General features: G+C 52.4%; 1 protein-coding gene across 2 annotated transcripts in view; it reads right to left on the bottom strand.

Moving 5' to 3' along the window:
- CDH5 (cadherin 5) overlaps positions 1–15,273 on the bottom strand; it is a 39,712-nt gene extending 24,439 nt beyond the window's left edge. For both annotated transcript variants that reach the window (XM_008985989.5, XM_035281563.3), the window contains exons 1-2: positions 15,210–15,273; positions 2,378–2,609 (exon numbers count right to left, since the gene is read on the bottom strand). In XM_008985989.5, the coding sequence (XP_008984237.4) occupies positions 2,378–2,590 (213 nt within the window). In that variant the 5' untranslated portion in view covers positions 2,591–2,609; positions 15,210–15,273. The remainder of the gene's footprint in view (positions 1–2,377; positions 2,610–15,209) is intronic.
- Between the last annotated feature and the right edge of the window lie 1,068 nt (positions 15,274–16,341).

Below are 16,341 nucleotides of genomic sequence, written 5' to 3'. Positions count from 1 at the left end.
AGATTACATACTCTGGAGCCAGGAGGTGATCCTTGGAGCCCTGTCCTTGCCCTTTCCAGGCATCCTTATTTCTTCCCCAGGTAAGGACCCCCATGGTTCCTTGGTCTCCCAGTCCTATGCCAGGGGCCAAGTGAACGCTGCTGGCAAATGATGGCAAATGTTCTTCCTGCTGCTCAAGACCCTTGGGTGAGCCCTTTAATGGTTGCTTTCACTTTCCATGAGCTCTCCCTGACTCATTCCATAGATTTTCCTTGAGGTCAGACATTTTCTTTGGAGGCTGATTCAAGGCACAATTATCCCACTGGGAAGGATGCAGGTGGGTTGACGACATTTTCCTGTATGACGCAGAGCTCACATTTGTGTTCAGAGTCAGGAATGCTGGGTTTTCATAGGGCTGCGTTCTCCTGGGGCTTTGTCCTAGTCTCCTTGTGTGACCCTGGGCAAGTGTCTTCCCCTATGAGTGGCCATGCTGTAGGACTTCAAGATCCCAGTTACTGTTGGGAGCCGTGGGCACTGCCACCTGACTGTGGGCAGGTCTCCAAGTGGAGATTCCCCAGCTGGCCCCATTCCCATCCAATTTTGTCAAATGCTGCACAGATCTTTCCAAATCTCCCAAATGGGCAAATTTTATGGCAGCCATGGTTGGTCCTGCCCTAAACCCTGAACCGTGAGGTCACGCTGACCTTCTTAGCCTGAGCGTGGGATGACTTTATACCAGGTCCACAGACCAAGGTCTGCTGAAGCATTGCTGGTGCCATGGGCAGACTGGGCCTCCCCATCAAAAGTTTCTCTCCAGTCTGTTTCTCTATAGCCAAAGGGCACCCCCACACCATTTTCGGGGTTCTTTGTCTGACATATACTGCCCCTCTAGACCAGGATGGGTGAACTGTTTCTGTAAAGGGCAAATATTTCCAGACTTATGGGTCATATGGTCTGTGTTACCACCACCCAACTTTGCCATCGTAGCATGAAAGCAGCTGTGGACAATCTGTAAATGAATGGATGTGGCTGTGTTCCAATAAAATTATCTGCAAGTCCAGGCAGTGGGCCAGATTGGGCCCGCAAGTGGTAGTTTGCTGATCGCTGCTCTAGATCTCCATCTCCATGAAGGTGGCGACCATGCCTGTCTTAACCCACTGTTATCTTTCCGGCACTGAGTCCAGTGCTTGGAATTGTCCTTCCTTTCTCCAGTACATTGACATGTTCGTTTTTGCCCCTAGCATTTACATTCTAAGAAGCTGACAAAGTGAGATTTTAATGCACTCAAAATAAACTTTCTTCCTCATAGAAAACTCTTAAAGCACACTGTCCATCTACCTGTCACTGTGTGTGAAATTCCACTACTAGGGACCATCATCACCACCATCATAACCACCACCTGCCCCTTTACCGTCACTACCACCACCACCATCACCTTGTCCTTCCCCATCCTCACCACCATCACCATCACTATTAGTGCCACCATCAACATTTATCCTTCATCATCACCATCACCATTACAACCACCACCTACCTCTTTATCATTACCACCATCATCATCACCATGATCACCACCATCAGAACCACCACCCACCCCTTTATTATGACCACCATCACCATTATTACCACCATCACAAGCACAAGTTACCTCTTTATCATCACCAGTATCACCATGATCACCACCATCACAACCATCACCTACCCCTTTGTCATCGCCACCATCACAGCCACCACCTACCCTTTTATCATCACCACCATCTCCAGCATCACCACCATCACAACCACCAGCTACCCCTTTATCATCACCAGCATCTCCATCATCACAGTCACTACCTACTCCTTCATCTCCACCATCACCACCACCACAGCCACCTCCTATCCCTTCATCATCACCATCACAACCACTACCTATCCCTTTATCATCACTATCACCACAGCTACCACCTACCCCTTCATCATCAGCATCACAACCACCACCTATCCCTTTATCATCACCACCATCCCCAGCATCACCACCATTACAACCATCACCTACCTCTTTGTCATCACCACCATCACAACCAGCACCTACTCCTTTATCATCACCACCATCTCCATCATCACAACCACCACCTACCCCTTATCATCACCACCACCACTCCCATCACTCCCACTACCACCTTGCCCTTTCCCATCCTCACCAGCATCATTCTCACTCTCACCTACTGCTACCATTACCACCACTGCTTCCACCACCACCACTTTCGCCACTATTGCTAACACCTTCACCCTTATCATCTCCACTCCTACCACCACCACAATATCTATCACCATCTTTGCCACCATCACCATCACCACCACCACTGTCACTATAGGCCAGCTGTGGATGGCCTCTCCTGTCCTGGGGCCCGAGCCTTACCTTGCCTACATAATGGGGCAATGAGTTGTTTTTCTCTTCATCAATGTGCATCTGGTTCCAAATCCAGTCTCTCTTTTGGCGCCTGTGGATGGGCAGCAGGCTGGGGGTGTCCCATTGGGCAGGATTAGCACCTGCTGCCGCCGTTACTGCTGCTGCTGCCAGCAGGCCCAGGCAGGCACCTGATGTGGCAACTAGCATCATGAGCTTCTGCATCTTCCCAGGAGGAACAGATCTGGGGAAAGAGGAGAGACACCTTCAGGGTATGGTTGCTGTCTCTGGCCAAGCAAGAATAAAAGGAATACTTAGACTCAGGTATTTTGCATGAGAATAGCTAGATAAGATGCTGAAAGCCTGGGGCAAACACAATCTGCGGGTAATTAACATTATCTTCCCCCTTTCAGGGAGCAGTCATGCCGGAGGATGCGCAAAGGTTTTAGGTCAACACGAGTAAACAAGCCCATTTAAGATAAATTTCCCTATACTTCCTTGTACCTACTCCTCACCCTCTGCCTCAGGGTAGAACAGCTGCCTTCAGCTTATTCTTCCCAGAAGGTAGGCAAAACCTTCTGACCTTTCAAGAAGGTTCGCCTCCTTTCCCTATAATTTCTCCCACCACTCTGACCTATCTCCCACATATGGGTGTGAGCAGCTCCCATAGGGAACTGAACTTCCTTTATCTGTTTACTTCTTCACCCTTCACTGTCAGCAGACACCTGCAGAACCAGATCCCCTTCATGCCTTGATGAACTCCAAATCAGAGAGGGTGAAACAGACGGAAACCATTTCTATTTGTGAGTCACATGTGCTAGAATGGAAGCAAGTGCAGGGGATATGGGAGCCCAGAGGTGGGCCTGTGGGAAGGTCTCCAGGAAGCGGGTGTGAGGCTGATGCTGATGGCAGCTCCAAAATCCCCAGGCATTGGGTGCTCAGGTCATCCTCATTGTTTGAATTGGAGTAAGTGGTGGGACTGAGAAGGGAACCTGGGTGTCTGATAGCAAATCTTTATCAAGCACTTACGTTTTGCCTGGCACTGTCTCAAGAACTTTACATATGTTATCTCATTTAATCTTCCCCATTACCCTCCAGGCTGATGTAATTATAACCCTCATTTTGCAGATGAGGAATAGAGAGGTTTTGGCACATTCCTGAAATCACCTAAACTCTAAGGAGCACATCCGGGATTTGAACCAAGGCTGTCTGGTCCAGAAGTTCAAGTCCTTTCCTCCTGTCTTCCCTTGTCCCAGCAGCTGCTATGGGGTAGGATTTAAAGCCTCTTCTCGACAAACATGCTCCTGCCTGAAAGCCCCTTTTTCAACTTTGCACTGATTCTGTCTTCAGAAGGCTCTTAGGAAAATCCAACTGTCTTAACACTGCAGGCTGGCCCTTCACTCCAGATCTTCCAGTGAGTGGTCAGCTTTGCTGTCACAAAAGCATGGGTAGGTGGGGTGGTGAGTTGAGGGTCTGGGTTCATAGGAATGGCTTAATCATTTGTGGGGCCCAGTGCAAAAGAATTTTAAGAAGGAGACAGAACATTAAACCAAGCATGAGGCCCTCTGAAGTGCAAGTCCTGTATGATTGCACAGGTTGCACACTCTTGAAGGCAGGTCTGTGGGGTAGGGACGTGGGTCCCCCAGAGATCAAGGCCTGGCTTCATTCTGAATTCCAGTCACAGGGGTTTTCTCCACTGCCCCATGGGGAGTTCAGGCTGTGACCTTGGCCATTAGCATGTTCTCTCAGCCCTGACTCCATCTGTCCACCCATCCTGGGTCCCTGTGTCACTTACCTGCAGCTCCTGGGATGATGTAGAGGAAGAACAGATGCATGGGAGAGGGAACCAGGGCTCACATCTGGAGATAGAGAAGGATCTACAAGGTGCTGGATGAGATGGCCTCCTCCCTTGACTATCCCCTGGCCAGCCAGAGGGAGAGGCTGGACTCTGTATATCACATGACATTTGTAAACTCTAGTAACTCCTCTAGTAACATTTCCCGGCGCCAGGCTGACCTCAGTGAGGGCTGAGGGTGTCTGTGCTGGGCCAGCTGACTTCTGGGCCCACTGACTTTAGTATTGAGGGCCCCTGCCTTCCAGTTCCCGCCTCTGGCCCTGGAGGAAATGGACTCCCAGGGTGGGGTTAGGCCCCAGAATGCAGGTGTCATGTGCCTGAGGGAGGCCCTGACCTCTCTGGGCCTCAGTTTCCCCAGTCATGAATGGAAGAGACTTGAGGCCCTTCAAGGATGCTCTAGGCAGGAGGAAGGCAGTGAGCAAAGGCTTGCAGAACAAAGGAGGCAGGTTGGGAGTCCTGGCCAGGAAGCTGGTCCCCGATTCAGGGGAGGTGGCGGGCATGACCCCTGCCCCAGCGTCAGTGGGCCCAGACCCTGTGGTCATTTCCTTCTTTGTCCAGAGAGGAAGTGCAAGCTTTGATTCTGTCTTCCTCTCTCAAGTGAGAAGTGACTCAAAGATGACAAAGTAAAACAGAAGTGAAAACAAGAAACAGGGAGAGGGAGTGTTCTCAGGCCTCTGGGCAGGACAGGGTGAGTGCCCACACTCTGAGCTGATAGGTGCTGGGTGCCTACGCAGGATGGGCTCCATGCTAGGCAATGGGGATGCCACAGTGAGCGAGATAGATGGGGCCTGCCCTTGGGGAGTGCCCGGTAATGGGAACAACAGAAAATTAATAAGCCAATGAGGAAACATATTAGCTGGCGATAAGAGATGTTCCGGGAATTACGATGAGAGGTGCCACAGAGAGTAGGGGGCAGCTGGCGGAGCCTGTGAGTCCAGGAAGGCCTCTGGGAGTGCTGACATTTCAAACCATATCTGAGTGCCATTTCCAAAAAAGAAAAAAAAGCCACCGGGTGCGATGGCTCACGCCTGTAATCCTAGCACTTTGGGAGGCTGAGGTGGGTGGATTGGTTGAAAGCTGATGCTTCAACCCACATCGGAGTGCTGGCCGCAGGACTGCCAGGGGAGGGCGGGAAATTCCAGGCAGAAGCACTGTTGCTGGTCCCTGGGTACCTCCACATCTGAGCCCACCTCTGCAAGCAGCGGTTGGTTTCCTTAAGGAAGCCCACCTCTCTGTAGCAGTCCCTTCATAAAATCTCTTCCATTGGCCCCCAGGGGAAGCTCTGTTTCCTGCTGGGGACCCTATCTCTAATACAGTGAACAGGAATGTGGTTTTCTCTTTCCTGGGGCCTGTTGGGCGGGGTTAGTGATCCCTAGGGCTGACTGCAGCCATCAGTCAAATGGAAATACAGTTGTGTGCTGCAAAATGACTTTCTGGTCAACAGTGGACTGATCACCTGCCCCAGCCTCCTGAAGTGCTGGGATTACAGGTGTGAGCCACTGTACCTGGTAGCTTTTTGTTTTTAATGGCAAAAACAGCAATCACTTCTGCACTATCCTAATAGTAAACTAAGGTTAATTTCCTCCTGATGAAAGAAAAATACTTTCAAGTAAATTTAGTGTAGCTAAGTGTACTGTGTTTAAGTCTACACTAGTGTACAGCATTCCCCTAAGATTCTAATGAAGCTAAAAATTCCGCTGGCCTAGTGACACTGCAGCCATTGTGACATTGTAGCACGAGTCATGACTCGTGTGTTTGGGGTGATGCTGGTGTAGACAAAGCCACTTTATAAACAATGTTACACTGGGTAGTGCAAAAGTAATTGTGTGCTTCATTTATGTCTTTATTATCATCATTTTCTTTGAGACAGAGTTTCATTCTTGTCACCCAGGCTGGAGTGCAGTGGTGCAATCTTGGCTCACTGCAGCCTCTGCCTCCCGGGTTCAAGTGATTGTCCTGCCTCAGCCTCCTGAGTAGCTGGGATTACAGGGCCTGCCACTATGCCCGGCTAATTTTTTGTGTGTGTATTTTTAGTAGAGATGGGGTTTCACCATGTTGGCCAGGCTGGTCTCAAACTCCTGACTTCAGGTGATCCCCCTGCCTCAGCCTCCCAAAGTGCTGGGACCACAGGCGTGAGCCACTGCCCCTGGTGGCTTTTTTTTTTTTTAATGGCAAAAAGAGCAATTACTTTTGCACTGGCCTAATAATAAACTAACGTTGATTTCTTATTGATGAAAGAAAAATATTTTAAAGTAAATGTAGTGTAGCTAAGTGTACAGTGTTTATTAAGTCTACAGTAATGTACAGTAACGTTCAGGCCACTCACCACTCACTTCCTGGCTCACCCAGACCAATTTCTAGTCCTGCAAGCTCCATTCGCGGTTAGTACCCTAGAGAGGTGTACCATTTTTTATTTTTATTTTTATTTTGTTTCAAGATTGGGTCTCCCTCTGTCACCCAGGCTGGAGTATGGTGTGAATATGGCTCACTGCAGCCTCAAACTCCTGGGCTTAAGCAATCCTCCCACCTCAGCCCTGAGAGGAGGTAGGACCACAGGCATGTGCCACCACACCTGGCTAATTGTTAAATTTTTTTTTGTAGAGACGGTTGGGGTGGAGTCTGACTATGTGGCCCAGGCTGGTCTTGAACTCCTGCCTCAAGTGATTCTCCTATGTTGGCCTTCCAAAGTGCTGGATTACAGGCTCCTTTCTTTTTCATCATTTATATGGGATTTTTACTGTGCCTTTTCTGTAGATATGTTTAGATAGACGAATGCTTGCTGCCATGTTAAACTTGGCTACAGCATTCAGTATGGCACCATGCTGCACAGGTATTTAGCCTAACAGCAAGAGAGTGTACCATCTAGCCTAGGTGTGCAGCAGGCTATGCGGTCAGATCTGTTTCATAAGCACACTCTATGATGTTTGCACAGCAACAAAATCACCTGAACTCGCTTCTCAGAACATATCACAGTCATTAGATGCATGGCTCTACCTACACTAGACTTCAGCAAAGCAGAGTCCACCAATCACAGGCTGGGACCACGCGGCTCCTGGGGGGACATTAACCCCCTCAGTGGACTTTGCCTGGCCCCACATAACAGAGTGTTCTCTAAAGGTGCAGAAAAGCCCCTTGGATTCTGTTCTGTGTCCAGCAGGGGCCCTGTTGCTAGCCCCGGAGAGAAGTCCCTTGGTGCATATGGGGGCCACCAGCAAGCTTCTGCCCTCCGACAGGGCTGGGACTGGCTCTCACAGTCACCCTGCATCACCTGTGTCATTTGCCGGGGAAGAGGGAGGTCTGTGTGCTTAGCTCTCCTCAATCAGCTGTTGGCAAGGGGCCGGCCTTGGGGATGGGGTCTTTGGGAGTTGGGGATCACAGAATCCCACTTCCATTCCCACGCCAGAGCTGTGAGCACCCTCCCAAGACAGCTCTTTCTTGCCTAGGACAATGGAGGGGGACTAACTTCCCTAAGCACTCCCCTGAGGCACATGTTATTTTATTTAAACCTTTCAACAACCCTTCCAGGTAGTTGTCTGCATTGCCATTTTGCAGGTAAAGAATTAGGGACTCAGAGAGGTAGGGTGAATCATCTGAGGTCACATAGCCACAGGAAGTAGAGCCAGGATTTGAACTTAGGCTCTTTCCCCCACAATAGTGCTTTTGGCATCATGCCACCCTCTATCTCTGTGGTGACATTCACATGTAATAATAATAAACTATTCTCAGTGCTTGGTTTTCATCCATACTAGCACTTTCAATTTTCACACTAGTTTCAGGATGTAGGACTTACCATTTCCATTTCACAGATGAGAAAAACTGAGGCTCAGAGACAAACAACTCATGAATAGTGAATCTGGAATCCTCACCAGATTGATCTTTTTTTTACATCCTAGTCTCCTTCTTTACTCAATCTCAGAGATACCTGTGGGAGCTTCCCATCTGAAAATCCATGTTCATTTGTGTCTTTTGCCCTTTGAGTTAGAAATTTGGCCAACTAACTTTGGGAGGCCAAGGCAGGCAGATCACTTGAGGTCAGGAGTTTGAGACCAGCCTGGGCAACATGGTGAAACCCTGTCTCTACTAAAAAATACAAAAATAGCTGGGCGTGGTGGTGCATGCCTGTAGTCTCAGCTACTTTGGAGGCTGAGGCACTTGAATTGCTTGAACCCTGGAGATGGGGGTTGCAGTGAGCTGAGATTGTGCCACTGCACTCCAGCCTGGAGTGACAGATGACAGAGCAAGACTCCGTCTCAAAAAAAAAAAAAAAAAAAAATTTGGCCAACTAAAATGGGGGGTTTTGTTCAACAAAACCCTTGTTCCTCCTCATTCTGATGCAGAGGAAGCTGGGCCAGTCAGATCTGCTGCAGCCACAGCTAAAAACTGAATTTCTCTTGGCTGCCTCCTCTGGAGGTGTGGTCCTAGCCCTTTTTTCATTTTAGCCCATTTCCTTTCAGTAGGTAAGAGTCACGTCTCTTGGTGGTTCTCAGCAGTTTCTAGAGAGACTCAAACTGTTGCCAGGTAGATTTGGGGCACTCCAGACATCCAGAGGGTCTGAGGATTTGGAAGTGATTTCCATGCTCAGAAATTCCCAGCTGAGCAGCCCAGCAACAGGCTGATTATGGTGGTGAGCAGGGAGGGGCCACTCTTGGCAACTCAGGTATAGGTGCTAGGCACGCTGAGGCCAGGTGCCTGCCTGTATCCCAGGCATCCAAGATGCCTGTCGATGCTGCTGTCCCCAGAGCCACGTGAGAGGGTTTGGGGACAGTTCCAGATGGAGGAGGGTGGGCCCTCTTAACCCTTTGTGAGTCTGGGGAGTTCTAGAGGACCCAAAATTAAAGGACAGAGTCAGTGGCCTGAAGCCGCTGGTGGGCAGGCATGGAGCCCAGGATAAGCAGCAGGGGAGCCTTGGAGAATAGAGGGGATGACCATGCTCAACCATGCCCCATGGGAGGTTGGGACCTCAGAGGCCTCTGGGGTCCAGGTCTGTCTGTATCTGCCATGGATAGGGCAACTGGGATCAGAACCCAGACACCTAGGCCAGGCCTGGGGACTGAGGGGTTCTCTGAAGGCTGAGCCACCTGGACAGCCTGAGGAAAGAATGGGGCTTCTGCGGCTCTTTCTGCTCCTCTCCAGCTGCCTGTCTGGGTCTGCAGGTGCCTGGTGAGCCTCCAGGTGTAGCTCCAGCCCACAGGACATTCACTCTCTGGGAAGCTCCTCATCGCACCAGGCTTGGTCATATCCTTTCTGCCTGTGCACTTGCTGTCCTCTCTCCTCTGCCTGAATTTAGGACACAGGTCACCACTTCTCTGAAGCCCTTTCTAGAGTCCTGGGGTTATACAATCATGCAGCAAACATTTATTGAGCATCTACTATGGGCCAGGTACTTAATTCCATGTGGGAATAAACATGGGCTTCACAGACTTCACTTCCATGGGAGAGAGGGACACCAATCACGTGGTGAAAAATGCAGTTTGAAATGGAGACATGCGCTTTGATGGACAAATAGAGGATACTGTGGGAGCACGTAGATGGAGAGGGTCCTGATGGGTCTGAGGACCAGTCGCAGGAGTGAGTCCTGCCTCTCACTGACACACTGTGGGACAGCACACAAAGCTCCCTTTGGTAGTGACATTCACATGTAATAATAAACTATTCTCAGTCCTTGGTCTTCATCCACACCAGCACATTTAATTTTCACACTCTCCCCAGGATGTAGGACTTATTCCCATTTCACAGATGAGAAAACTGAGGCTCAGAGAGCCTAGCTGAAAGTGCATATGTTGGACCCAGCTGGGAGCCCCTCAGTGGGGCAGCTCAGGAAATGGCCCTTTTCCTTTGTGGGTGTCCATCTATTTGGGGTTCTGCCTCTAAGGGGCTGTGAGATCAGATCAGCTCTGCGCTGAGTTAGTGTCAAAAAGAGGCTAGGGACATAAGAGAGAGGAAGGGAAGGGAGGGGAGGGGCTAGAGCTTGGGACTCCCTGGGACCCCTGGCTTTGTAGCTAAATAGGACATAGGAAGTCTGGACCCAGGTGGGAACCCCTCAGTGGGGCAGCCCAGGAAATGCCCCAGAGCTGGTCCTACCCCTGACCACCAGGAAGATCTCCGCCCCTCGACCTGACCAGGCCCCACTCAAGCCTTAGATTCCAGGGGCCAAGTCTGGGCTTTGTAATGTGGGGGGTTTTCAATAGGCTGGAGGGCCTCAGGGGCAGGGCAGAGGAAGGCTCCAGGTCCAGGACACACACATGACATCTGCAGGCCACATGGACCTGTGACACTTTCAAACATGCCTTCACGAGTGCACAGCCCTGACCACAGGCACCTGCCCAGGCCACCTCCTGCAGGGCTCCTCCGTGTAGGCCTGGCTGCTCTCCTCCCTGACCCCAGCACACCCGCCTTCAGCTAGGGTCCCAGCCCAGCCTCCTGCAGGCTCTGGACTCCAGCCCAGAGGCCTCGGGTCAGGGATGAAGGGCAGGGCTCTGGGAGGAGCCAGTCTGGAACATGCAGGAGGTATGTCTGCTGGCGTGGGGGCACTGGAGTCCCAGCTCTGTGTGTGGGCCTCGGCAGCTGTCCCTACCACCTTCCCTTTCCACAGCTCAAATCTCAGTCCAGGAGAGTGCTGGGACCCAGTGACCCCCGAACTCCTCTGGGGACTCAAATTATCTGCTCGAGCCCAGGCATTGAAAGCTGGGTCTTGGCAGCCATAGGCATTGGGAGGATGAAGGGTGAGGCTCTGGGAGGCTCGGGAATGGGGTTTGGCCAGGCAGCTATGACCTGGCCCCTTGTGCTTCCTCCTGGTTTGTGGCTCAGTTTGGCCCTGGGATAGGCTCCTGTGGGTCCCAGACCTGCTCCCCTCACTTCGAGTTCTGCCAACAGCCTCCCCACTCCCTGCAGGAGGAAGTCTAGCTCCTGAGGCAGCCCTTAAGGCCTAGCATGTGTCCCCTGCCCATCCTCTCCTCCACCTCCCTGCCCCTTCTATCCTTCTTCAGCTGTGAGGAGAACTAGAGGTTTCTGAAATGTACAATGCTCTTCTCTTAGCAGCAGGTTTTTTGCACAGGCTGTTCCTTCTGCCTGGGATGCCCTGCTTTGCTGTTTCCTGGGTTAACGCTTCACTTCTTCTCAAGCCCCAGACTGCCTCCTCCATGAGGTCTTCTGATTGCCACCTGCCACCAGCACAACCTCTATCTCCTGGCCTATCTCTGCCAAGGTCGGTTCTGGGCCTGAGTCTACTCAAGCCATACCTGGTTGCACGAACTCAAGGCCCCAGACCCAGAGGTGCTGCCTGTCAGCCTGGCGCCAGCTCCAGTTCTGGTCTTGCCACCCACTCCCTCCCCACTCATGGGATTTAGAAACAAATCTGTATATTTTCAGACAACACCTAGGGTGGTCAGACTGGGTGCGACTGTCGGTATAACTCAAAGAAGCTCCTCCTTGTTCCTCTGATGGCCTGTGGGATGGGCTGTAATTGGACTGCTTAAAAGATCACCAATAGGATTTTGATCCTTCAGGGACAACAAAATTATCCTTCTTAAGAGTCCCTGGCTGGGCACAATGGCTCAAACCTGTAATCCCAACACTTTGAAAGGCCAAGGCAGGCAGATCACTGAGGTCAGGAGTTCGAAACCAGCCTGGCCAACATGGTGAAGCCCCATCTCTACTATAAAATTAGCCAGGCCTGACAGCACAGGCCTGTAATCCTAGCCACTTGGGAGGCTGAGGCAGAATAATCACTTGAATCTGGGAGCCAGAGGTTGTAGTGAGCAGGGTTTGCACCATTGCACTCCAGCCTGGGCTACAAGAGCAAAACTCTGTCTAAAAAAAAAGTACTCAATGAATAGGCAAACACCCCTGAGCACCTTATAAGACAGGGCTAGAAAAACAGAACCCAGCTTGCCACGTGCCCCTTTCCACACCTGTGGCGGATATCACCCATCACTCACTCAAAGACTGTATTGAGGATCCGGGGGCAGAGTTCAACTTCATTCCCACTGAACTTAAACTCAGCCCCCGAATCCTCAGTGCAGTCTTGAGGTAGAGGGTACCAATTGGCCAGCCCTATTTTGTGATGTGAAACAAATTTGTGCTGGAATCTCTGGGCTCCGAGCCGTCTAGTCTATCCCCCTGCCTCCTAATGGGACAGCTCCAGACTTCAAGGTGAGAATGGTCATGCCAAGGAGCCTTCCAGCCTTCTCTGGGCTTCCTGACTGTCCCAGACTGTGAGGGCAGCAGGGGCTGCACCTGCCTGTTTGAACCTGCCCAGTTGCTCAGGAGCTGTGTGACCTTGAGCTCATCCCCTGTTTGCTGAGCCTCAGCTTCCTCATCTGTAATGAAGGCAACAATGGCTGCCTCCCTGGGCAGAAGGATTAAATGAGATCATGGGTACAAAGCTTGGCACACAGTAGGTGCTCAGTAAGTGTGTGGGTATCTTGACTCCTATCTACCCACTCCCTCCAGCCTGGGGGGTGTGGCCTCGACTGGCTGACTTACACTTTACCTCATTTCCTGGCGCTACTCTAGGCCCACCTCGTACTCTTTCTGTTCCTCTGCAGAAGGAAATCTCATTCACCACCCGCCTGGCTGGCCCTTGGGTCCCACTTCCTTCTCCTTCCAGTATCCGGACCTGCCAGGACCTGACTGTTTTGCTGTGGTTTAAGGCAGACAACCTGGACGTCCCTGAATGAGTTTAGGGACCACCCCCTACCCTGGAGAGATGGGAAGATTGAGGCCTAGGTTGCAGAGAGGCTGCCTGAGGCCTCCTGGCCTCTGATTCCCACTCTTCCTTCAGCAAGCCCTCTGTGATTTACCCACCTAACCCCAGCTGGAACCTGGGTCAGGACAGACTTTTTAGTATCTCCTCAGCCAGAAGTGAAGCTCCTGAGGGCAGGACCTGCCTTCTAGAACTTTCCTCCCCCTGGGATGACGGGCTCCTGGCTTGTCCTTGTGCCTACCTCTGTGGCCTGCACTGCCCCGCTTTTCCCCTCTGAGCTTCACTGTGGAATGTGGGTCAGAAGGGACTGCACTCACACCCTTCTTCTACCTCGTGCTGGTTGTGTAAACTTGGACTGGTCTCACAGCCTCCCTCAACCTTGATGGTCCCATCTGTCAAATGGGAATTCTTGTAGTCACTTCAGCGTGACTGAAGGGGTGCAGAGAGAATATGCAGGGACCAGGCATGGGTCCAGGTGAGCCAAAGGGCTGAAGATTCTTCCTGGGACGGTGTCTACTGTGTCCCCTGCGTGTCCCTGAGTCAACAGCGAATCATCCAGCTTCTCAGAAGATGTGTGGCCCTATCTGGCTTCCTGCCCTCATGTCCGGCTCTTGTTTAGCAACACAATAGCTCAGGCTGGGGCTGCCAGGCGGGCAGCTTAACCCCTTCCAGGCACCTCCCCTACCCCTCACCACAGTAAGCTGAAATTGGCAGGGCTGCCCGGGGCCTAAGCAGCTCTTGGGCTCCTCAGAGAGTACCTGCTGCCCTCCAGGGCAGGCAGAGGAGAATTCCAGGCTCCCACCACCTGAGGACGGACCAGGGCTCATGGCCCTGGCTCCAGTGGCCTGTGGCAAAGGAGCCCTCCAGGTACACCCTCGGTTCCTCAGAGCTGCCTTCCTGGGAAGGCCCTTCCTCTGTGGTCAGAATCCTATCTGCCCATCACACAGGAGAAACGTCCATGCCAGGGAGGGAGGCTGGTGTGGAGCAGGTGCTCAGAGGTGCTAGCAATGCCCTCTTACTTGCACCCCCTTTCTCGTACCTGCTGGGCACCTGAGGACCCCTCACTGATGGGGCTTGACTGTACCTCGAGGTCAAAACTTATGACATTCACAGCCAGGATGGGCTCTGGGCTAGCTGGTACACCCAGCCACTGTTCCTTCAAGCCCTAGTGCCATTCCCAGCACCAGAGATGTAGATCACCTCACTTGATTGACCGAGGAAACATTGTTTCCCCATTTCACAGACAGGACACTTGAGACCTGGGGAAAGAGCTGGGGCTTTGGGGTATGAGGTCCTGGTTCAAATCCCCACACCGGCTCATATTTTTCTAAAGCTCAGTTGCCTTCACTGAGATACAAAGAAAGAATAGGTCTACTCTGTGGCGTTGTTAATGGTAGAATAATGAGCCCACGTCATCTCTTATTCCCCACTGCGGTTTCGAAACTCTAGGTAGCTTTCCCAAGGTCACCCCAGAGCAAATGGGAGAGCTGGGATCTGTACCCCAGGCGGCTGTCTCCAGGCCAGGCTCTTGGCCCAGACCTCCTGACCTCCTGACCTCCTGCTTCTGGGGGACTTCCTGGGCTGTGAGGGCCTTGGGGCTCTGGCACCCTAGCCTTTCAAAGGGTGCTGAGAGGAGAAAGGGGGGGTGGCACTGTCCCGACTATGGCTCCCTCCAACACACAGCAGCCCCTATGGTTTTGGGGTAGGGAAAGGAGGGGATTTCACGGGCAGGGCCTCAAGTGCCCAGAGCCAAGCCTCAGTTTGCCTATTCTGAAATGTTGGCACTGGCAGATAGAGAGAGGCCGAGGCTCAGAGCTCCCCTTTTTGGGCCCCTCCCCAGATCCCAGCATAGAGTTTCGGTGGCGCATGGGAATGGGGCTGAGGAGGGGGTGTCAGGCCTTGGTAAATCCTCTCCAGTAAGGTTAAAGGCACAGAGGGGAGGCCAAAGCCTGGGTGCCAGTCCTCTGCCCTGGCATGATGGGTGACTGGGGCAGAATCCTGCCCTCTCTGAGCCTGGCACCGATGAAGGCCAGTGGGCCCTTTTGAGTTGGAGAGTCCACTTGTGGGAGAGCCGAGCCCTTGCCCTGCGAGATGCCCATTTGTGCCCTTGACACCACCTCTGGGTGCACCTTACCCGACCCTGCTCTGAGCCACAAGGAGGCCCAGCATGCCCTTCAGGAGCTGCTCTGTCCTGGGAGCACTAGGACACCTATTCTACAGACCCTCCCGCTTTGGGCGCAGGGTGGTGGATCTGCGGTGGAGGGGAATGTGGGAGCCCCACTCACCGTGCCTGCGGGCTGAGGGACGTCTCTATTCCGTCGGGCTCTCTGTCCGTCCAGGGCTGAGTGTGAGTGGAGCTTTGTGGAGCCCGCTGGCCGACTGTCTCTGGAGGGGAGCCACACCCCACCGGCGAGGGAGGCCTGGCTGCCTCCCCTTCAGGTTTTCCAGCTGGCCATGGCCCACTTCCCCCCGGGATGGTTTCCTGTTATTGTTCCTTTGTGAGGGCTGGGCTGACTGCAGATAGGCAGGCCCCTCGGTGGGTGGCTGCCTTGGCCCCAGATAGCTGTTTCCACAGAGGCCTGGCCCTGGACCCCACCTGGGACACCCCACTTGAACCCCAACTCCTGACCTCAGCTCTGGGACCCTGAGCCTAGCACCTGCCAAGGTCCTGGCTGTGGGGACCCTTAGCTGCAACAGCACATTTAACCCTCCTTGGAATGCTGCAGGCAGGTGTCATCACCCCTTTTTTTTGAGACAGAGTCTTGCTCTGTCACCCAGGCTGGAGTGCGGTGGTGTGACCTCAGCTCACTGCAACTTCTGCCTCTTAGGTTTAAGCATTTCTCTGCCTCAGCCTCCCGAGCAGCTGGGACTACAGGCATGCACCACCATGCCCAGCTATTTATTGTATTTTTAGTAGAGATGGGGTTTCACCATGTTGGCCAGGCTGGTCTTGAACTCCTGACCTCATGATCCACCTGCCTTGGCCTCCCAAAGTGCTGGGATTACAGGCTTGAGCCACCGTGCCCGGTCTTATTGCCCCCATTTTATAGCCTGGGAAGCTGAGGCTCAGTGGGTTTAAGGTGCTTGGCCACGCAGCTGGGATATAACAGAGCCAAAAATTGCGCTGGGGTCAGCCTAGCCCCAGAGCTTGATTTTCCTGGTGACCCCATGATGTCTTTGTGGGGATGGACTTTAAAGGTGATGGGGAGGCTTCAGGAGATGGGAAAGAGACAGCAGTTCTTGGCTCTGCAGGGCCAGGTTGGCTTCTCCTGGTTGGGGTGGGCATGGATGCCAGCCTTGGTCTGTAGGAACCATTTGCCTTTAGGAATTGGGTGGAGTCAAGTGACCGAGCTCTGCTTCTGATGTGATCTTGGGCCAGTCATGTCACCCTGGAGCTGCAGTTTTCTCATCCATAAA

The sequence above is a fragment of the Callithrix jacchus genome, chromosome 20, assembly GCF_049354715.1.
Source record: "Callithrix jacchus isolate 240 chromosome 20, calJac240_pri, whole genome shotgun sequence".
In the NCBI taxonomy this organism is placed as follows: domain Eukaryota; kingdom Metazoa; phylum Chordata; class Mammalia; order Primates; family Cebidae; genus Callithrix; species Callithrix jacchus.
Note: the sequence above shows the minus strand (reverse complement) of the source record. Positions and strands in the feature narration are given on the sequence as shown.